Genomic DNA, 23059 nt, shown 5'->3' with positions numbered 1-23059 from the left:
AGCTGTCAGGTAGACCTGACAGACGAACCTTTTCAGCCGTGCCTGTCAGGTCTACCTGATAGGTGAGTGTTCATCAGGTATCAGGTAGATCTGGCAGGCGGACCTTTTCAGCCGTACATGTCAGGTCTACCTGATAGATAGTGGCTGACATAACTTTTTTTAGTCAATGATTTATATTAGAGTTGAACGTCACTAAGGTTTGTACACCGCATTTCAGAACCACAATCGATATAATCGACTAGTGATTGGACGAATCATGTATTCCGGGACTATCCAGCTTTAAAAGGTGTACTGGGACTTCTGGGACTTGTCTCCGTCCATTTTAAACCGTCCCGTGTCCAATTGGACCTCAGGGATCCCGTCCCTATCTTGTCCCTACCCCTCTCCTACCACTCCCCTCTCCTACCCCGGGGATATCCATTACTTTCCTTCCTATAGAATACCTACAATAAAAAAAAAATCTGCAAGTGATCGACTGAATTTATCCCGGGTGAGTGGGTATCGCATTCAAAATAATATCTTTTTCATTTCAGCATTCCATTAGAAATTTTCATCAGGAAAATGCAGGTTTCTTCAAATTAAGTTGATCTCAAGAGCGAGGTAAATCTGTGCCTTTGGCAAATGGAGTGTGCTTGAAGGCATGTGGTGTGTTAATAATTATCATTTTCCTAATTCTCCTTTAGGAAAATGGACTGATAACCAGTTTATTGGCCTTTGTGAACACCAGAAACAACAGTAAATCTTTATGAATCTAATCGAACATATAGGGGGTTTTAGGGGACTTTCGAGCCATGATTCAGGGTCACATACCAAAGCTTTTGGCGAAGAGAAACCTTTGTTACTATTTTTTTCCGAAGTTACCCCCTTTTTTGTCTGAGCCATGATTCAGGGTCACATACCAAAGCTTTTGGCGAAGAGAAACCTTTGTTACTTTTTTTTTCCGAAGTTACCCCCTTTTTTGTCTAAAATGACTGGAATAATATACCTACGTACATAATCGTGATCACACACCCTGATAGCTTCATAGAAAGCTGTTCAAGTTTACTACCCTTTTAGCTTCATAGTCTTGAAATGAGAGTCTTCATAACTTTCAAGACATTGCGGTGGTGGTACCAACTGCCAACTAACTCGTCTCTTCATACATACCTACTATGTATATTACCTCTTCAAGTCTTCAAACATACAAAGGCTATAAAAGCTAAGTCCTCAAGATGGACGGTTCTTCGCACCGGGACAACTTGGAGTTCACTCCAACCAAGGGCCATCAACGCCGCTAGAAAGTCAAAGGGGCGTAAGTGACAAAAAAAAAGAGAGATTAACACACAGACATACTACGTTTAAGAGATATTGATAGCACGAACAGGCGTATGTGATTTCCAAACCATTGTGAAGATATTGATTTTTTATGTTTAGGCGTATGTGATATTTGCGGAAATAATTGCAGCACAAATAGACTTAAGTGCGCTTACGCCAGAAAAATTTGATAAAATCACTTACGCCCCTTTGACTTTCTAGCGGCGATACAAAGGCTATAAAAGCTAAGTCCTCAAGATGGACGGTTCTTCGCACCGGGACAACTTGGAGTTCACTCCAACCAAGGGCCATCAAAACCAGCAACTCACCAAATCACCAAACTGTCATTCACTTCCAAACTTCAAACCACTTCCCACCACCAGAGTTTTTTTGGATTGAGGAGTATCCACCAGCCGGGCTACTCCAGATTCTTCTTCAAATGGCTGGTGTTGAGAGAAAGCCAGGCCCAATATGGATTTGTTCAGTGTGTAATCAACAACTGCGACCAAATTCAACCTCAGTCAAGTGCAATAGATGTTCCAAATGGTGCCATCTAAGGTTTTCTTTATTTTAAAGCTGCTGCTACTACAACAACAACAACATAAAAGCTAAAAGGCACACAGACTACAGAGGCTATTAGAGCTAATATGTACCTTCATACGTACCTACATATAGGTAGGTATATTAGACTATGAACGCTAGTAAGAGCTAATATATACGTACCTTCATACGTACCTACATATAGGTAGGTATATTAGACTATGAACGCTAGTATCCTCCTTTAGCGCCTTTCAGCCTCATACATTGTGGCACTTCAGCTCTTAAACTCTTCTATCTACATAGTCATATACATGCTATTAAGAATCTTGCTACTTAGGCCTTAGGCCGTCAGCACACGGGTCCAAAGAAAAAGATTCGTAAAACAGAAAAGGAAAGAAAGGAATTGGAAGCGTACTCGCGCAGTCGCCTGGAAAGTGGAAAAGCTAAAGACCAGACCAGGGTTGTCCAACCCGCGGCCCGCGGGCTGCATGCGGCCCGCGAACTCTAGGACTGAAGGTTACATCAATGTTTGGTAGTTCATACATGTGCGAAAGTGCTTTTTCGACTATGAAGCATGTGAAAAACCAATTAAGAAACTATCTTTTGGATGTGTCTCTTCTTTGCGGCCCGCCAACTCTCTACCTTGGTCTTTTGTGGCCCTCGGGTACACAAAGGTTGGACAACCCTGGTATAGACTCTCTGTGTCTAAACATCGTCGATCGATGTCGACTGTCCACTGAACCGTCCACACTGCCTCGACAACATAGATTCAGCACCTCGACGATCGATGTCGAGCGACGGCAGTCGACTATGTGATGTGTAGCCACAGCTTAAAAGCGAGCGCCTTGTCGACCGGCCGTCGATCGACGAGGTGAATCTATGTTATCGAGGCACTGTGGACGGTTCAGTCGACATCGATCGACGGCCGGTCAACCATGTGTGGACACAGCTAAACCCATTCATGGCCGTTTTTATGACCGTATTTATTTCGTAGCAATGAAACAATTTCTCCATTGGACTCTGGTCACCCTTGTCCTAGCATGCCCATTGCCCGTAGCATGTCCCTCATAAATTTTACGATTTGCAACTCGTGTGTAAAGAACTTTAGTCAGTCGTCTGGGGATTTTAATGTCCTTAATTTAATGGTCGGAGCGTTCGGATAATTTTATTACCCTTCCGCCTTTCGCACTGACTTTAATGGCGAAATGGAGAGGGGGTAGTTTCTAATAGAAATCAGTGGTGTGTGATTTTAATGTCCTTAATTTAATGGTCGGAGCGTTCAGATAATTTTATTACCCTTCCGCCTTTCGCACTGACTTTAATGGCGAAATGGAGAGGGGGTAGTTTCTAATAGAAATCAGTGGTGTGTGGTTAGAAGGGAAATGGGAGATTTTTGAAGAAACGAAAACTCTCCTCTAAAAACGAATAATTCATAATTATTATGATTCTGCCCCTGTTCGGCCGAAACGGAGAAGAGATTTTCCAAGGGGTTTGATATAACTGCTGAGGGTTATTGTAGGGTCACTGTATTGTAGGGTCAAAAGGGTCACTGTATAACTGCTGAGGGTTATTGTAGGGTCACTGTATAACTGCTGAGGGTTATTGTAGGGTCACTGTATTGCAGGGTCACAAGGGTCACTGTATAACTGCTGAGGGTTATTGTAGGGTCACTGTATTGTAGGGTCACAAGGGTCACTGTATAACTGCTGAGGGTTATTGTAGGGTCACTGTATTGCAGGGTCACAAGGGTCACTGTATAACTGCTGAGGGTTATTGTAGGGTCACTGTATTGCAGGGTCACAAGGGTCACTGTATAACTGCTGAGGGTTATTGTAGGGTCACTGTATTGTAGGGTCACAAGGGTCACTGTATAACTGCTGAGGGTTTTAGCAAGGGGGATTTTAATCTAAATTCTTCAACAAGTGGGGCCCTTAACTTCAGTGATCCATTAAGATCTAGTGTTTCTTTAACATGCTGTTCCCGCTGGCTTTTCCTCTTTGAAAAGCAGTTAACCGAAAACCCTATAATTTTTTTCGGCTAAATTTCCAAGTTCCAACTGCACTGAAATTCCTTAGGGATACTTCTTCGCTACGGCGCTGATTTCCGGCTGTATTTTATGTGCCCCATGTGTGCATCTATACCTCTTAATGAAATAGAATGCCCCCCCCCCATTCTCCCACCTCCCGAAACTAATAACAACACTCTCTCCTTCCCTCCCTCCGTATTTTTCCCCTTCTTTCGTTCTTTTTCCCTCTCATTCTCTTTCGCTCCCCGTCTCTTTTTCTCTATCCCTTCGTCTGTCACTTTCTGTCTCCCTTCCCTTTTCTCTCTCTCTCCCTCTCTATCTCTCTGCCTTCCTCTCTCTCCCTCTATGTATTTCTCTCCCGTCCTCCCTTTTTCTTCCCTTCTTCCTGTTTCTCTCTTCCCTTCTCTTTCTCTGTTACCTAACTCTGTTTCTTCCTCTCACTATCTTCAATTCCCTCCCTCTTTCCCCTTCCCCCCCCCTCGCTCATACCGTGTCACAAATTTCGTTATTAAAATGAAATTTATTTACGAAGTGCCGCAATTTTACATTTCTAGCTACTCTCCCTCCCCCTCCATTCCATCCTCTTCCCCTCCATCATACCTTCTCTTCCGCTCCTCTCTACAATTTTTTCACCTCCCACACTTCCATTCCCCTTTGTACCCCCCCCCCCCTCCCCTCTTCTTCGTTAAGAGGAAGCGGGGGGGGCAAATAATAAATCCACACCGTGTCACAAATTTCGTTATTAAAATGAAATTTATTTACAAAGTGCCGCATTTTACATTTCTAGCTACTCTCCCTCCCCCTCCATTCCATCCTCTTCCCCTCCATCATACCTTCTCTTCCGCTCCTCTCTACAATTTTTTCACCTCCCACACTTCCGTTCCCCTTTGTAACCCCCCCCCTCACCTCTTCTTCGTTAAGAGGAAGTGGGGGTGGTAAATAATAAATTGCTTTGACACCACCACCTCTTCTGGTCCTTCTCTCTCTCTCTCTTTATCGTCTCTCTTGGTCTTAATATTCCCTCAAAAGAATCCAAGTACCGACAGCCAGAAACGAAAAAAAAAAAAAAACAACTGCGTAAAATCTGACGTCACACATGTTTGAACTCTTTCATTAGAACGGAAAATAGAAATTAAATTTTCGACCTTTTACAGTTATTTTTTCGGATTTTTGATTTGGATTTGTCCCAACTTTTTACATGGGAGTCGAACATTTATTTATAATTTTTACCCATTTGCAAGTGCTCCATTATGTAAAAAGCATCTGTGGACAACCACAAGAACAAGAAACCACCCAAACGTCCAGAAAGAGGAAGAGGACCGAACTGACCTCGGGAAAAAGGAGAAGAACGACGTTAAAAACGGGAAATGAGGTAACATTATCCCTGTCAGGTTGACAAATTATTCCAACACTGACCCTGATAACAAAACGACGTAAAACGAAAACAGTGAAGTGCGAAAACAACATGAAAACTACGACGCAACCGTATGTTGTAGACAAGCAAACAACCAGGGATCAGAAGTTGAGGGAGGAGGAGGAGGAGGAAGAAGAAGACGACGACGAAGAAAAAGGAGGACGAGGAGAAGAAGAAGAAGGAGTAGTAGGAGAAAGAGGAGAAAAAGAAAAAGGAGGAAGAGGAGAAGAAGAAGAAGAAGGAGAAGTAGAAGAAGAAAAAATTAGTTACAAAATTTGACCCACATTACAAACAAACGAATAAACAACCAAACTAACGGAGATCACAACATAATTATCAAGTTAAAAGCGCATAAAAAACCACAAAAGCACTCCGTAATAGTGTGAAAACAACATAAACAACACTGCTAAACAGAATATTCACAGGATAACGTAAATTTGACCAAGCTACATAACAAAATAACATAGGTGGGTATTTACAACAAACAAAACAAAGCATTGTAGTAAAAACAGACAATGGAAACCGTATTTGAAATGGATACTATTCGCTAACACCCAACTCTAACCCATGTGTTTTGTCACTAAAAACTGACCATCGAAAGTTTTAGCCGATTTCATTACTTTCCTTCCTATTGGGTATAGAATACCTAAAGAAAAAGTAGAATATAGGATAAAAGAGAAATGGAAGTTAAAAGGTCACTGTAAAAAGGTAGGTGTTAAAATGTGGATAAGGCTACTATACATAAGCAGTACCTACCTATATCAGATCTTCTACATATATAGGAAATAGGGTAAGTGTACCATTTATTCGCCCACCTAAAAAACGTACCATTTATTGGCCCACCTGTACCATACGCCACATAAGTCTGAACTGGACGAACTTTTCCAAGATCCAATTTCATCAAAAGAAAGGGCTTAAAGACTGCTATCAAACCAGTGCTATTCAAAAATTGTAGTCATAAAAACAAAAATTAGAAAAATAAATGTGGGCAGGTGGGCCAATAAATGGTACGTTTTTTAGGTGGGCGAATAAATGGTACACTTACCCTATTTTTTTCTATTAGTGTAAGTGTACCATTTATTCGCCCACCTAAAAAACTTACCATTTATTGGCCCACCTGTACCATACGCCACATAAGTCTGATCTGGACGAACTTTTTCAAGATCCAATTTCATCAAAAGAAAGGGCTTAAAGACTGCTATCGAACCAGTGCTATTCAAAAATTGTAGTCATAAAAACAAAAATTAGAAAAATAAATGTGGGCAGGTGGGCCAATAAATGGTACGTTTTTTAGGTGGGCGAATAAATGGTACACTTACCCTACATACATAACTATTTAATTTATTATTTAGATTTGGAACATCATTCTGAATAAAACAACATCAAGAGTCAAGACAAGACATGTAAAATTTAAAAAAACAACAAAATAGCTCCAGCAAAACCCTGGAATAACGGCTCAAACAAGAATAACACTGGAACACCAGCAATCCTTTAATAATAATGTTTACAACATCAGAAACATCTGGGAGTAATAAAAATAAATCTTAAGGAGAGAGGAAAAAATGTGCAAAAATTATAAAAAATCTACAAAACATGGTGGTAAGTACAATGGTAAATTTCGACTGAATGTAGGTACAGTCCCGCTGTTGCTGGGAATTTAGAACATTAATGAGTCTGGAGAATTCCGAATTAGTTATGATTCAACACGGGCCAAATTCTTCACAAAATATAATATGTGATACCCATCATATTAGTCAAATAAAATATACCTACACGCCTTATTTACCTATTCTCCTTATTTAAACTATACCTATACCTATGAATACCTATTTAAACTATACCTATGAAATATATAAGACCTTGTTTAGACTGCGGGAGTAAAGGGACTTTTCAGTCTCATTCTGGCAGGATAAACAAGGTATATTCTATTCTATTCTCCTTCTTCTTCGTCGTCTTCTCCTTCTTCTTCTTCTTCTTCTTCTTCTCCTCCTTCTTCTTTTTCTTCTTCGTCTTCTCCTCCTCCTCCTCCTCCTTCTTCTTCTTCTTCTTCTACTACTTCTTCTTCTTCTTCTTCTCCGTCTTCTTCTGGATACAAGGATGTAACTGAATACAAGTTAGTTCCTTGCTATCATCTTCTCCTCCTCCTTCTTCTTCTTCTTCTTCTTCTTCTTCTTCTTCTTCTTCTTCTTCTTCTTCTTCTTCTTCTTCTTCTTTTCTTCTGGATACAAGGATGTAACTGAATACAAGTTAGTTCCTTATAGTTGCTATCTTTGTGAATAAGATCCTAATAGCAATATAGCTGCAAGCTTGTAACCCAATACAGGGGCTTCTCTCAATATCAGACCTGATTAAGCCACATCCCTAGGTACCTGCACTTCCTGAAGCAAGTTCTTATCTACCTCTTTAGCTTTACCTCTCCCTTGCTTTACCTCTTCATAACTTTACCTCTTGCTTTAGCTTTACCTCTCCCTTGATCTACCTCTTCATAACTTTACCTCTTGCTAGCAGAGGCGCGGCGTGAGCTTTTCAAAAGGGGAAGCTATAAAGTCATAAATTATACCGATCTGAGGGTGGTCTAAGAATTCAACTTCGGGTCACAGAAATAGCACTTTTTGGAGAAAAATTTGTCATTTTTCATTTCTCGATTTTTTCATTTTTTTTTTTTTTTTTTTTTTTTAAATTCCAGGGGGAAGAGAGAGATAGAGGGAGAAAGAGAAAGAGAGAGAGAGACTGAAAGAGCATTATAACACGAGTACTTAATCAAATAGAGAAAGGGAAATGAGAAGGAAGCAAAAAACACACCGAGAGAGAATGAGAGAGAGAGAGAGAGAGGTATTTTTTTTATGAAATTATAAATCCGAGAAGATGAAAATTATTTCTGGTCTGGAGAAATTAATGAGAAGGACAATGAGAAAGTGTGTGTGAGAGAGAGAGAGGTATTTTTTTTATGAAATTATAAATCCGAGAAGATGAAAATTATTTCTGGTCTGGAGAAATTAATGAGAAGGACAGAGATAGAAGAGAGAGAGAGAGAGAGAGAGAGAGACAGACGAGAGGAAAAGGTGAAATGAAACGAGAATTAGTCACGAAGATAGGTAGAGGAAGAGGGGGAGAGAGCAGACGAGAGGAAAAGGTGAAATGAAACGAGAATTAGTCACGAAGATAGGTAGAGGAAGAGGGGGAGAGAGAGGAAAAGGTGAAATGGAACTAGAATTAAACAGAGAGATAATAGGGAGAGAATGAAGAGATAAGGGAAATGAATTATACAAACATCAAATAATAACTTTGGTTTTGTATCACTTTGTGGTAAATCGGTGTGAAAAAAAAAAAATCAGAGGAGCGGAAGGGACTCGGTGATGAACACACCACTGGTTCCCAGCTTTACCTCTTCATACTTTCGAATTTCATCTCTCCTAGCCGAGCTATCTCCTAGTCCTCCCTTCTTTCCCTTAAATCCCTTGTCACATCTTTTTCCCCCGTTACTCCCCCCCTCCCCCGCAAAATCTCCCTTTCCGTTCAATTTCTCCCTTTTCCTCCCCTTTTAAACCCTGGTTTCTTTTAGCTATTCATCCTCTTCTTTATCCGTACGCTTCGTTTTCTTTCGTACCTTGGAATATTCTTTCCCTCTTTTTGCCCCTTTCATTGTTTTCCCCCGCAAAATCTCCCTTTCCGTTCAATTTCTCCCTTTTCCTCCCCTTTTAAACCCTGGTTTCTTTCAGCTATTCATCCTCTTCTTTATCCGTACGCTTCGTTTTCTTTCGTACCTTGGAATATTCTTTCCCTCTTTTTGCCCCTTTCATTGTTTCTTATTGCTCCTTCATTTTTCTTTCTTGTCCCCTTCATTTTCTTTTTTTATTCCCCCGTTTTCCCTTTTTAACGTCTACTTCTTCATTTTCCCTTCAGACGTCTTCATTCGTCCTTCTTATTACTCCATTTTCCCTTTTCATTCCTTCATTTTCTTTACTCTCTTCCTGTTCTTATCCAATGCTTTTATTCGTTCTTCTTCTCCCTCTCATTTGTCCTTTATCACTCCATTTTCACTTATTATTCCCTCATTTTTTTTTTTTACTTTCTTCATTCTCCCTTCTCTTCCATTTTCCTAATCCAATCCTTTCATTTTCCCTTCTTCTCCCTTTCATTCGTCCTTCTTTTTTCTTCCTTACCCCCTGATTTTATTCCCTCTCTTTTGCCCCCTCTCACAATTTCCCTCCTTTATTCCTCCCCTTCTCTCTCAAACATTCCCTCCCTTATTCCTTCCTTGCCTTACCTCTTCAAAATGTTCCTCTTACCTCTTCAAAATTTCCCTTCCCTCGATTTGAAATTTCCCACCACTCTCATATTATCGTACCCTCAGCGTTTGCAACGTCTTGAATTTCAATTGCTCTACACAAGGGCTTTGCAGGTTGCTCTACATTTTATACACTGCTAAACGAGCTGGGTAAGGGCGGTTTGGGTGGCGTTTTGCATACGCCAGGGACGAACACGGGATGTTGCAGGGGCAATTATTTATTGGTTTGAGTCTTTGAGTTTGTAGCATAGAATAAAATTAATAAATAGAAAATAATAATACATAAAAAAAAACAAGGATAAGTTTTTTTTATGCATTTTTTGTACAGAATTTAGTTTACAATCAAACAAAAGATAATAAAAATAAAAATAGGGATGTAAATTTAAAATCAGGCCTTTCCTAATCTGACTGAAAAAAAAGGACCGAGTAAGGGAGATAAAAGACAAAGAGCAAGAGAGAGAGAGGCAGGCAGAAAAAAGACAAAGAGAGAGGAATATTTTTTACCCACGGGAGAAAAAGAGATTGCATGGGACAAAATAAGTAAGTAATTAACAAGCTCTATGAAAACAAAGTTCCCGGAAAATTCATACTGAAATTCTCGGAATTTTTTACTGAAAGCTTATTACTTCGGTAGGAACTAGCAGCATTTTATGTATTTTAAAATTGACTCGCAGACTGGCACCCATTATTAGCAATTTAGTAGGGAAAAGGCAAAAATAGAAAGGAAAATTAAAAAAAAAATAATAATAATGAAAATAAGAAAGATAGAGAGAGAGAGAGAGAGAGAGAGAGAGAGAGAGAGAACCATTTTCGTGTTCCTGGTAAAAAGACCTTTAATTTGATATACCTATAGGTCGACCAGGTTTGGATAAATCCTTCTATGGGGACAGACAGACCGACCGACAGACGACACCGAAGCGAATACAATAGCCCGTCCCTTATACCTTTTTTTATTACTATCGTAATAATAAAGGAAGGACGGACTAAAAAGGGAGAAAGGGAGAGAACAGAAACTAAACTGCTCTGACTGGAGTGTGCTTCCTGGGATTTATGACCATTGATTTTCTCCCTCCATGTGTTTCTAGCTAAAACACGAGATGGGAGGGAAAAATATTACACCTAGGGGGAGGAAAGGGAAAGAGTAGGAGACGCGAGAAAGAAGAGGCAAAAGGAAGAGGTGAAAATTTTAGAGGGAGAAAGGAAGGGAATGGGAAAGACGTGTGTTTCTCGCTAAAACACGAGATGGGAGGGAAAAATATTACACCTAGAGGAAGAAAAGGGAAAGAGTAGGAGACGAGAGGGAAAAGGGAGAAAAAGGAGAGGTAAAAATTTTAGAGGGAGAAAGAAAGGGAACGGGAAAGACGAAACTAGGGGTGGAAACTAGAAAAATGGCAATATAGAAGTGGGGAGAAAGAAGAAAAAAATAGAGTGGGAGACAGGGAGAGGAGTTAAAATTAGGGGAAAAGGAATCCAGGAGGGAAAAAACAAACTTTATTGAGAGGGACAGAAAATGGAAATAGACAAAATAATTGGGGATGGATACAACACAACTAGAGAGAGAGAGAAAAGGGAAAGAGTAGGAGACGCGAGAAAGAAGAGGCAAAAGGAAGAGGTGAAAATTTTAGAGGGAGAAAGGAAGGGAATGGGAAAGACGAAACTAGGGGTGGAAACTAGAAAAATTGCAATACAGAAGGAGGGAGAGAGAAGAAAAAATAGAGTGGGAGACAGGGAGAGGCGTTCAAATTAGGGAAAAAGGAATCCAGGTGGGAAAAAACAAACTTTATTGAGAGGGACAGAAAATGGAAATAGACAAAATAATTGGGGATGGATACAACACAACTAGAGAGAGAGAAAAAGAAAGGGAAGAGGAGAAAAATAGGCAGTTTGTAGGTATTTTACAAAGAAAGGTTTTTTTTGCGTGCTTTATCGTCAAGAAGTGCCCAAATATGCACTTGCCTACACTACACTAATGATTGTCGAAAATTTCCACGAAACTTTCGTCTTCTTTATTTACGTCCATTTACAATTTTTGAAAAGTTCTCTCCAAATTTTTCTTCCTCTCATCTCTTGCCTTTTTTTTTAGTTATTTCTCTCTCTCTCTCTCTCTCTCTCTCTCTGGACCATAGGAATGAAGTAAGAAAGGGCTTAATGTTTATCCTTGGAGATAATACCAATGCATAGGAATGAAGTAAGAAAGGGCTTAATGTTTATCCTTGGAGATAATACCAATGTTTACTTTTAACAGACCAAAAGAAGCGGGGGAAGAGAGAGATAGAGAGAGACTGAAAGAGCGAAAGAGAGAGAGAGAGACTGAAAGAGCATTATAACACGAGTACTTAATCAAATAGAGAAAAGGAAATGAGAAGGAAACAAAAAAACACACCGAGAGAGAGTGAGAGAGAGAGAGAGAGAATGAGACCGTGCCTACTTATTTCTAATATACTCTTCCTTTGTAAGTATCTACCTACTTACATCAGAATTCTACTTTTTCCTTGTATTTCCTTACATCTCCCTTTTAGCCATCTTCCTATCTATTTCTTTTTTTCTTTCCATCTCCCTCTTAAAGTCTCTTGAAAAAAGTTCTAATGGAGCCAATTACCTTTGATTTTTTTTCCTTTTCGTGTCTCCTTATTTCTAATATACTCTTCCTTTGTAAGTATCTATCTACCTACTTACATCAGAATTCTACTTTTTCCTTGTATTTCCTTACATCTCCCTTTTACCCATCTTCCTCTCTATTTCTTTTTTTCTTTCCATCTCCCTCTTAAAGTCTCTTGAAAAAAGTTCTAATGGAGCCAATTACCTTTGATTTTTTTTTCCTTTTTCGTAGAAACCTGCTGGCCTTTGAAACTCTGGAACTGAAAAGGCTTTTTTTGTCTGGGACTGAAGAGTTCTAAAATCAAAGGATAGAGTGTGAACTGTGAGCTCCAATTCCATTTTTTTTTTAATTATTATTATTATTATTATTATTATTATTATTATTATTATTATGTGTTTTGTCACTAAAAACTGACCATCGAAAGTTTTAGCCGATTTCATTACTTTCCTTCCTATTGGGTATAGAATACCTAAAGAAAAAGTAGAATATAGGATAAAAGAGAAATGGAAGTTAAAAGGTCACTGTAAAAAGATAGGTGTTAAAATGTGGATAAGGCTACTATACATAAGCAGTACCTACCTATATCAGATCTTCTACATATATAGGAAATAGGGTAAGTGTACCATTTATTCGCCCACCTAAAAAACGTACCATTTATTGGCCCACCTGTACCATACGCCACATAAGTCTGAATGTAATAATAGAAGGAAAGCAAAAAGGAGTCTAATGGGCTTGTATAGGTACATAAAATAAATATTAGGCAGTCTTTTCCTAAAATGTTATGGTCACAGTATTTTGTATTTTCATCGTGTTCAGTTTTTTGGATCCAAACAACGGCGCTTACAAGGCAGTCACTGTTTATTTGACAACAGTTTAACACCACTGTACTACTACTAAGTCATGTTTTTAGTGACGAAAATATTACCCTCCATTCGGGTACAAGCTCTTCACATGGACCAGAATGGGAATAAACAGACATATTCCTGTAAGCAGAAATAATTTTGAAGCAGAAATCCCCCAATAAGCAGAAATACCCGTGTAAGCAGAAGTAAAATGGAAAGCAGGTTTATAAGTAGAAGCAGCAAAAGACAGAAGAAGCAGCAGACGAAATAATTATAGAAGAAGAAGTTGTAGAAACTCTCCTAAAATAAGCAGAAATATTCCCGTAAGCAGAAATACTCCTATAAGCAGAAATTATATGGAAGCAGGTTTAGAAGCAGCAGAAGACAGAGTTATAGCAGAAGAAGCAGCAGAAGACAGAATTATAGAAGGAGAAGTAGTAGGTACTCTCAGCACGTTGGAAAATCCCCAGACGAGGCGGAAAAAAAGGAGAAATTAAAAAATGCTGATGCTTCTCAAGAACGACTTGATGTATACCTACTGGGTGGACCAACAGACTTTATAAGTCTACCATCAACTAGGTAGTCCTTCTAAAACAGCAGTATAGTAATGGGATACCTACCTTTTTTTTAACTTTCTTTTTTAATATTTTAAATTCGGGTTATTCGAAATGTAGAGAAATTAAATTCTGAGGGCAAAAGATTACTTTCCCCGTCCCGAACCGCAGTCAACCATCATGAGGGCCTGTGCTTTTCTTTTGAAGCATGAATCATGATAAACCCTTTGTAACTTCCAGCTAGGCTGTTTAGGGTTTGGCTGCTCTGATCTCTATTTATAGTCCCACAGCAAGACACTGGTCTGCTCCCTGTTTCGGGTCCCCCAACCACTTTGAAGCATGAAGCATGATAAACCCTTTGTAACTTCCAGCCAGGCTGTTTAGGGTTTGGCTGCTCTGATCTCTATTTATAGTCCCACAGCAAGACACTGGTCTGCTCCCTGTTTCGGGTCCCCCAACCAGAACCAAGGTCAACCTAAGGTCCCCTAGCCAATTTAATTATTTTGTTGCCTACTTTTAGGAACACCCTGTACACTCACATGATGACAATGGCTATAGGGGGGGGGGATGTTGTCAACAAAGCTCTTGACAAAATGAAATAGGCTTCCAGTAAGCTCCAGGGTTGTCAGTGGCGAAGAGCAAATTAATTATCCTTTATTCCTTATTGCCCAATCAAATTTATTATTCACCCAAACAAGGTCTTTTTTCAGAATTATGATTTTTTTTTTTTTTTTTTTAAAAAAAATTGGATCTAGTATTTATCACCCCAGAAAAATTTTATTTTTTATTTTTACAAAGTTGCTTTATTCAACAACTGCCATGATTTTTTCCTTTTTTAGGGGCATTACGCTCGATAAGTTTCAGGCATTTTATTATTATTATTATTATTATTATTATTATTATTATTATTATTATTATTATTATTATTATTATTACCCATTTGGACGTCAATCACAAAATTTTTCTTAACCTTTTCTGCCAGGAAGGAAAATCCTGAATTTTCAAAAGGAAAAATTCTAAATTAGGTAAATTGAGCATCCTCCACTGTTTTATACAATGCATGCTTGCTACAGAGGTAGGCGTCCTGACAGATATCTTACTTGGAATCTCTGCACAATATGTCCTTTGACAGACTAAAATTCTATAAATAGGCACCTAACTAAATAAATTTTATTCTGAATGCACGTCTTTTTCCTACTTCCTAGCCTTTTCCTACTTAAAATAAATATGCACTACCTACAGTATCTACGTATAAATAGGTACATGTATGTGTCATTCTATTTTTAAATCGTAATACCTATTTCATCATAATAAAAGTACTGAGGAAGGTAGGTACAATATTTTTTTTTTATCTCTCGTGGGACTTATTTGAGCTTTGTGTTCACTACGAAATGGACATACTACGACACAGAACACAAGAGTCTAACGTAGCAGTTGTTTTGGTACAACATACGACAAAAAAAGGCGGTGAAATCATCTTTTTTAATGGGTCAAATAAAATCTAGGTAAAAAAACCTCCAAATGTAGTCTTGCCCTCGACCAATAGAGAAGGTTAGAATAATTCCCAAGGTGAGTGCACACTACTATCAACATCGACTGGAACCCGTATGAAGTAGGTAAGATCAAAGGATTTTGGTAGAAACAGAGAGAGAGAGAGAGAGAGAGAGAGAGAGAGAGAGAGAGATACTCGTAGAAGTTTACGGGGAAGACGTGTTTCAATATCGATCAAATACAAGTAGCAGATTGTAGCAGCTTCAAGACTAATGTATGCGCCATGTGTTGCACATTGCATACATAAAACAGATTCCAGGCATTCATACAAATTATTCTCTATAACAGCTACAGACAGCTCAACTTCTTGAAGAAAGGAAGGTAGAAAGAGAGAGAGAGAGCAGAGAGAGCAGAGAGAGAAAGAGATGGTGTAGGGGAAAAGGAGGGTAAGTACTGAGAAGTAAAGAGATGGAAGGAAAGAGTGAGAGAGGGAACGAGGAGAGAGAGAGAGGGAGGGAGATACATAAACATGAGAAAGAAATTCAGAGAGTTTACATTGAAATTCCACGTTTGTGTCGAAATTTCATCAGCACTTTTCATATTACTCTTCTCTCTCCCTCTCTCTCTCTCTCTTACCCTCCCTCTTTTTTCTCTCTTTCTCTCCCTCCTTTTTCCCTTCACATTTATCTACCCACATTCTCTTTCTTTGTTCAAAAAGCTCTTTTCCTTTCATAATATTCTCTTTCTCTCCCTCTCTAGTCTCTCTCCTGCCTTCCCTCCCTTTATATTTCGCTCTCACTCACTCTTTGTCTATCTCTTTCTAATTTTCTAATAGATAATTACTCACACATTCCCGAAAGCAAAATAAATGCTTCCCTCCCCTCCTCTCTCTCTCTCTCTCTCTCTTTCTTTCTCTCTCCTTCTCTCTCGCTATTTCAGAACTTAGAACGATCTTCTCATTTAGCTTTGAAGTTTCCCTTGAAAAAAATTTCAAATGTTAATTAATATCGCAAGAACTGATTAGAGTCTCACTCCCCTCTCCTTCTCTTTCCTTTTTCTCTTTCCACTTTCTCCTCCTTTTCTTCCTTCTCCTCCTTATCTCTTTCTTTCTTCTCTTCCTTCTACTCCTCTCTAAAATATCCATTTTCCTCTTCTTTTTTTTTCTAAGATGAGTGTTCCACCGCCGTTTTTATTTCGTAGCAATGGAACAACTGCTACATTAAACGCATGTGGCCTGTGTCGTAGCATGCCTCTCATCAGATGGGCGAGAAGAGACACAATACTTCCCATTTAGGTGCTGGGTCAACACGATTTTTCAATCTTTTAGATGGCTCTTCGAATCACGTATTGAATTTTTCGTGTCACTCCTAAGATTCGAACCGCAAAACCCTCTAATCTCTAATTCGTAATAAAATTACTAATCCAATTTCTTCAACCAATACATCATATCTGAGACTGTATTCCACTAATTGGGACAGACAATTTATCAAAATTTTACTTTTGAGTTTAATTTAAACCAACCTTTGGTAAATACATTCAAAACCACACCTTCCAACTTCCAATGCTACCCAATGGAGCAGTTGCAAATGGGTGAAAATTATAATTAAATTGTGGATTCCTTTGTAAAAAGTTGGGAAAAATCCAAATCTGAGGTCAAAAATCCGAAAAAATAACTGTAAAAGATCGAAAATTCAATTTTTATTTTCCGATCTAATGAAAGAGTTCAAATATGTTTGACGTCAGACTTTACAAAGTTATTTTTTTCGTCCGTTAGGTAGCGCCACTATGCAAGCGCGCTAGCGGAGGAGCAGAAAGAACTGCGCAGAAACATATGCGCACAAACACATTAATGCGTTGCCTGCAAGGGAGCTTTGCTCGGACATTTGATGTGACGTCATCGCCTACGGGAGCGTATGCCGTGATGTCAAAGTTCACGATTTACCGGTAATTTTTTAAGTCGTAGAAGAAAAAGAAAAATTCCGTTGGTCCTCATTTTTCCTGCTCTATGACTTTGAAACATCACCCAAGTAAGCGCGACTGATATTGCATTTTTCTTCGCTGTTTTCCCCTCTTTCTTCTTTCCTCCCTTTCTCTCTCTCTCTCTCTCTCGCTTTCTCTCTATCTTTATTTATCTTTCACCCATTCCAATTCTCTTTCTTGTCTCGTCCTTCAATATCTTTTCTGTCTTTACTTTTCTCTCTCTTCCTTCCCTCCTTCTTTTTCCCTCGACCTCCTGCCTGCCTCTCTCTCTCTCTCTCTCTCCATTTATTATTCATTAGGTATGCAAATTACACGGTCGCGACCTGTTCACTCCCTCTGACAGGTGGAATTGTGAATTTTCAGCAGCAGAAACGGACCATACAAAACCTACAAAAGAAATCGATTTTTATTCCACTGATGTAAAACAAAAAAAAAAGAACTATAGATTGGAAAAAAAGAGAGACTGTGAGGAGAAAAAGTGCACATCCATATTAGTGGAGATGTTAAATTCACTCTTTCTTGCCAAATTGACATTAGTGGAGATGTAAAAATCTTAACGGTCATCATGACGTCACCAAATTTTCGAAACGAGGTGCAGTGACGACAAAGTATTTTCGAATCGAAATGCAAAGTCGTTCAAAACTAGCTGTAAATTTGTTTCCAAGGACAGGCCACAGGTACCGTGAACAAATTAAACTAATTTATCTCAAAACAAATCTAAAATAAATTTACTTTTTAGTCCGTCCTTCCTTTATTATTACAATAGTAATAAAAAGGTATAAGGGACGGACTATTGTATTCGCTTCGGTGTCTGTAGTACGTTGGGAATGGTTTTGCAAACACGTGCACTCAGAACCAGCGCAGCGGCGATAGCATGTTGCACCTGTTGTATGAGTTTATAACTGGTACATGTATGTGTCATTCTATTTTTAAATCGTAATACCTATTTCATCATAATAAAAGTACTGAGGAAGGTAGGTACAATATTTTTTTTTTATCTCTCGTGGGACTTATTTGAGCTTTGTGTTCACTACGAAATGGACATACTACGACACAGAACACAAGAGTCTAACGTAGCAGTTGTTTTGGTACAACATACGACAAAAAAAGGCGGTGAAATCATCTTTTTTAATGGGTCAAATAAAATCTAGGTAAAAAAACCTCCAAATGTAGTCTTGCCCTCGACCAATAGAGAAGGTTAGAATAATTCCCAAGGTGAGTGCACACTACTATCAACATCGACTGGAACCCGTATGAAGTAGGTAAGATCAAAGGATTTTGGTAGAAACAGAGAGAGAGAGAGAGAGAGAGAGAGAGAGAGAGAGAGAGATACTCGTAGAAGTTTACGGGGAAGACGTGTTTCAATATCGATCAAATACAAGTAGCAGATTGTAGCAGCTTCAAGACTAATGTATGCGCCATGTGTTGCACATTGCATACATAAAACAGATTCCAGGCATTCATACAAATTATTCTCTATAACAGCTACAGACAGCTCAACTTCTTGAAGAAAGGAAGGTAGAAAGAGAGAGAGAGAGCAGAGAGAGCAGAGAGAGAAAGAGATGGTGTAGGGGAAAAGGAGGGTAAGTACTGAGAAGTAAAGAGATGGAAGGAAAGAGTGAGAGAGGGAACGAGGAGAGAGAGAGAGGGAGGGAGATACATAAACATGAGAAAGAAATTCAGAGAGTTTACATTGAAATTCCACGTTTGTGTCGAAATTTCATCAGCACTTTTCATATTACTCTCTCTCTCTCTCTCTCTTCTACCCTCCCTCTTTTTTCTCTCTTTCTCTCCCTCCTTTTTCCCTTCACATTTATCTACCCACATTCTCCTTCTTTGTTCATAAAGCTCTTTTCCTTTCATAATATTCTCTTTCTCTCCCTCTCTAGTCTCTCTCCTGCCTTTCCTCCCTATTTCGCTCTCACTCACTCTTTGTCTATCTCTTTCTAATTTTCTAATAGATAATTACTCACACAGTCCCCAAAGCAAAATAAATGCTTCCCTCTCTCTCTCTTTCTCTCTCTCTTTCTTTCTCTCTCTCTCTCTCTCTCTATCTCTCTCTCTCTCTCTTTCTCTCTCCTTCGCTATTTCAGAACTTAGCACGATTTTCTCATTTAGCTTTGAAGTTTTCCTTGAAAAAAATTTCAAATGTTAATTAATATCGCAAGAACTGATTAGAGTCTCACTCCCCTCTCCTTCTCTTTCCTCCTTCTTCTCCTTTCCTTCCTTCTCCTCCTTATCTCTTTCTTTCTTCTCTTCCTTCTCTCCAACATACTCTTTCTTCTACTCCTCTACCCATTTTCGTCTTCCTTTAAAAAAAAAGAGTGTTCCACCGCCGTTTTTATTTTGTAGCAATGGAACAACTGCTACATTAGACGCATGTGGTCTGTGTCGTAGCATGCCCATCCCGTAGTATGCCACAACAAAGCTAACGAATAATAAACAAGACCCATGTCTCCAAATCGTGGAACAATGTACTTAACAAGTTAATTTATAACTAGGATGGAGAGTCACCTTTCAGTTCAAACTTTCAAACATCATCATGGAATGAAATCCTTTTCAATAGTATGCCTCTCAGATGGGCGAGAAGAGACACAATACTTTCCATTAAGGTGCTGGGTCAATACGAGAACACCAGAAAGTAACCCGTTGAAATATTTGCAATCGAAAAATGGTTACAAATTTTTGTTGATGGTGGGATTCGAACCCGGGACCTTCTGCATGGCAAGCAAGCGCGTTAACACTAGACCAACCGTGCCCCCTATGTTTATAAGGATGTATACCTAGGATTGATAAATTATATCTAACAAATTCCTGTATTTCCCTTGCCCCCAAATGAAAATCACTTTCGGTTATTCATAGTTCTAGAAAATGACTGTAACAACAAAGCACCCGGGACCTTCTGCATGGCAAGCAAGCGCGTTACCACTAGACCAACCGTGCCCCCTATCTTATCGGAAAACTTTGAACCACGTCTTTCTGACTCCTCATGAGTTCACGTGACGTAGTGTGCTTCTACCTATAGAGGCACTTGGGGTGCAATAGTCCTACATACTGGACTCCGCACACAGAAATTTTGTCAGAAAAAGACCCGCATTTCAATGTAATGTATAGGGGGACTTTCCTCTCAGCAGTATTTAAGCAGCATAAAAACAACAACTGTTATCATTATCATAATCATTCTGTTTCTAGTCCGGTCTTGGAGGGAGCTGAACACATTTCTCAACCACTCTGGCATCGATGTGGTCGTTTGTCTGAACATACTGCAACGGTCTCACAACGTTTGGGACTCTAGTAACGCGATGGAGATTGTAGCGGCCCTTGAGAAGACGGGATTGCAAGTGGATTATCAGCTGGGATACGGTAAGTACGTTGGGAATCATCACACGAGATTGACAATGAAGAAGACATATTGAACAATACATCATCTATTCTGCAAGACAATTATGATGGAGTTTCTACACATGAAACAATCGAGAATATTCAACTGAAAAATATGAATGCACTAGAATATGATACGGAAGAAGAAAACACTCGCAATATTGGAGAAATCAAAACTGAAAAGCCACCTTCTGAAGAAGACATTAATTATGATGTTCTTCTCGGTGAAACAGAAAACCGCAATAGTCCCTATGATAACTTAAACTTGGAAAATATTAAGGAATCTGAGAATGATAATCTCGAAGAAAACAATACATCATCTATTCTGCAAGACAATTATGATGGAGTTTCTACACATGAAACAATCGAGAATATTCAACTGAAAAATATGAATGTGTCTGTCACTTTTCCACCTACCGATAACTAAGTCTACCCATTAGGTACATAATATGTTAACACACTTAGGTAGGTACCTATAGGTAGATATTTGTTTCCTGAACAACATTATATATTTTTAAGGAACCTTACCATTGTGCCCTAATAAATCTAGGCAATTAAAATGCCGGTATTGAGTTCAATTTCTACCTAATTTAATTTCGTTCAAAGGATCTGCTTTCTGATTTTGAGATGATGTGGTCGTAAGATTGATATATGTACATAAGTAGGTACCTTGTAAGTCTCTAACATTATTTCTTGGTTATGGAAATCAAACCCAAGTGTAGGATATCAGTTCTGACCACCCTGTAAGGCATGAATATTTATTCTTGTTTCCAAGTCTACTTTGAATCATAATTATCATACCTCTACACTCAGCACTTTTTACTTTTACACTTCTCACACTCTTACCACCTTGCCATTCTTTGCTAATACTTTTCTTTCCTTTTACTTTTTTAAGGAGCTCATAATTTATTTAATTCCAATTTTCACCAGCAAATGATCAAGGCCGGAGCTAAGGCGTTTGGTCTGACCCCTCAGAATGCACCACACGTCTACGTCTTCAGTAGGTAGGTACTACGTAGGTACCAACAGTATGTGTTGGAAGCTATATCTATGGGTGTGGTCTAAACTTCACTCGGTTTCACAAAGACAAATTCACCTAATTTTATTTGATTCCATTCAGCTGGTATTAAAATAATTCTGTCATCTTATGTAGCATTGTAGCACTTACGTATGATATCGGCGTGCTTGAGACTCTCATGTTCCGAGAGCTGTATCTCACGATCTAGTGAACGCATTTTCTTCGCGGGGTGAACTTTATTCCAAAAAAAATAAGTTTCGTTCTCCAGAAAGGCTGAATTTTCTCCTACCCTGTCCTCCTCTCTTTGATTTCGGGACGATAAGAACCAAGTTGTTAAAGTCTATCTAACTCAAAAGCCTATCCAACTATTATGCTTATATTGCTTATCCATGGTGCGCCAAATGGGAAAGTCGTTTGAAATCACCAATGTAGCGTTAGATCATTGTATTCCATGACATTGTAACGTACGAAGACAAAAGATTTGGAGCGTGTGCTAAGGGATGTCCATCACACCTGCCTATCATGTAACCAGTGACCCAACCTGCACCAGTAAAATAGAAGCACCTACCAAAACTCTAGCACCTATACTGTGGACTAATGAGAGTAACAACATTTCAATGCCCAGCTTCTCGGAAACGGACAAAACACGGATAAAGAGGACATTGGACGGACAAAGTGGACATCCTGAGGAGAGGAAATAAAAGTAGAAATTCACGAGAATCAAAGGTGTTGTCGTGGAAAACAAAGAGAAAAGTGTGCTGGTGAATAATAGATGTGAACTCCTGTTTGATGGAAAAATAATGGACATTTTTTCGATATGAATGGTTGAAAGGTGCTCTGGTATTTACAGGATCTATTTGTTTGTCAACATGGTCGAACAAAGATGTTAAAAACCTGGAAAGCAGTGGCCATGTTGGATTTCTTTGTGGTACATAGGTACTTGAAACCAGCAGTTCAAAATGCTATTAGAGACCCATTGAAAATTTCAGGAAATCGACTTGCTTGGTAGTTTACTTTTTAGAACATGAACAGACTACGATTATACTTGAAACCAGTTGTTCAAAATGCTATTAGAGACCCATTGAAAATTTCAGGAAATCGACTTGCTTGGTAGTTTACTTTTTAGAACATGAACAGACTACGATTTTGCGTCGGCGCCGAATTGTTTAGGTATCCTATATTTTCCCAAGAACTTTCCAATATTTCACAGCTTATCTGTGATAATATGATGTAATGTATGCAAAAGAACAAAACTTTACTTTTAAAGGATTTTATTCCGAGGACATGGGTCCAGGAGCTGTCTGCTGGCATTAGTTTACAATATGAATATAAAATAAGTAATAGGATTAAAGAACGAGACAGTTCAACACTTGGAAAACTTTTGTTTTAAAATTTGTGCTAAAAACTATAGAAATTTTATAATTTGAATAAAAGTGTATAGGTACGTACTACGTAGTAAAATTATCTTACTTTCCAATTCAATTTCTTATCTAAAATTCTAAACCGTACCGTACTAGAAACATAACCATGTTAGAAGGTCCTATACATATGAATATTTATAAGAATTTCCTTGCTGTACGGATTTCCCGTCTATGCCAAGAAAAACAAGCCTTATTTACAATTCCATAGTGTC

The 23059-nt window shown here is 38.7% G+C and overlaps 1 protein-coding gene across 1 annotated transcript in view; it reads left to right on the top strand.

Annotated features, from left to right (window-relative positions):
• The window catches only part of LOC113467437, a 46981-nt gene that overhangs the window by 706 nt on the left and 23216 nt on the right, over positions 1 to 23059 (top strand). Inside the window, exons 2-4 of the mRNA XM_026823621.1 lie at positions 20220 to 20390; positions 20468 to 20808; positions 21339 to 21401. Of these exons, the coding sequence (XP_026679422.1) occupies positions 20220 to 20390; positions 20468 to 20808; positions 21339 to 21401 (575 nt within the window). The remainder of the gene's footprint in view (positions 1 to 20219; positions 20391 to 20467; positions 20809 to 21338; positions 21402 to 23059) is intronic.

This window comes from Diaphorina citri, unplaced genomic scaffold (assembly GCF_000475195.1).
Source record: "Diaphorina citri unplaced genomic scaffold, Diaci psyllid genome assembly version 1.1 scaffold475, whole genome shotgun sequence".
NCBI classification, from domain to species: Eukaryota; Metazoa; Arthropoda; class Insecta; order Hemiptera; family Psyllidae; genus Diaphorina; species Diaphorina citri.
The sequence above is the reverse complement of the archived record's forward strand: the minus strand, read 5'-3'. Positions and strand labels throughout refer to the sequence as shown.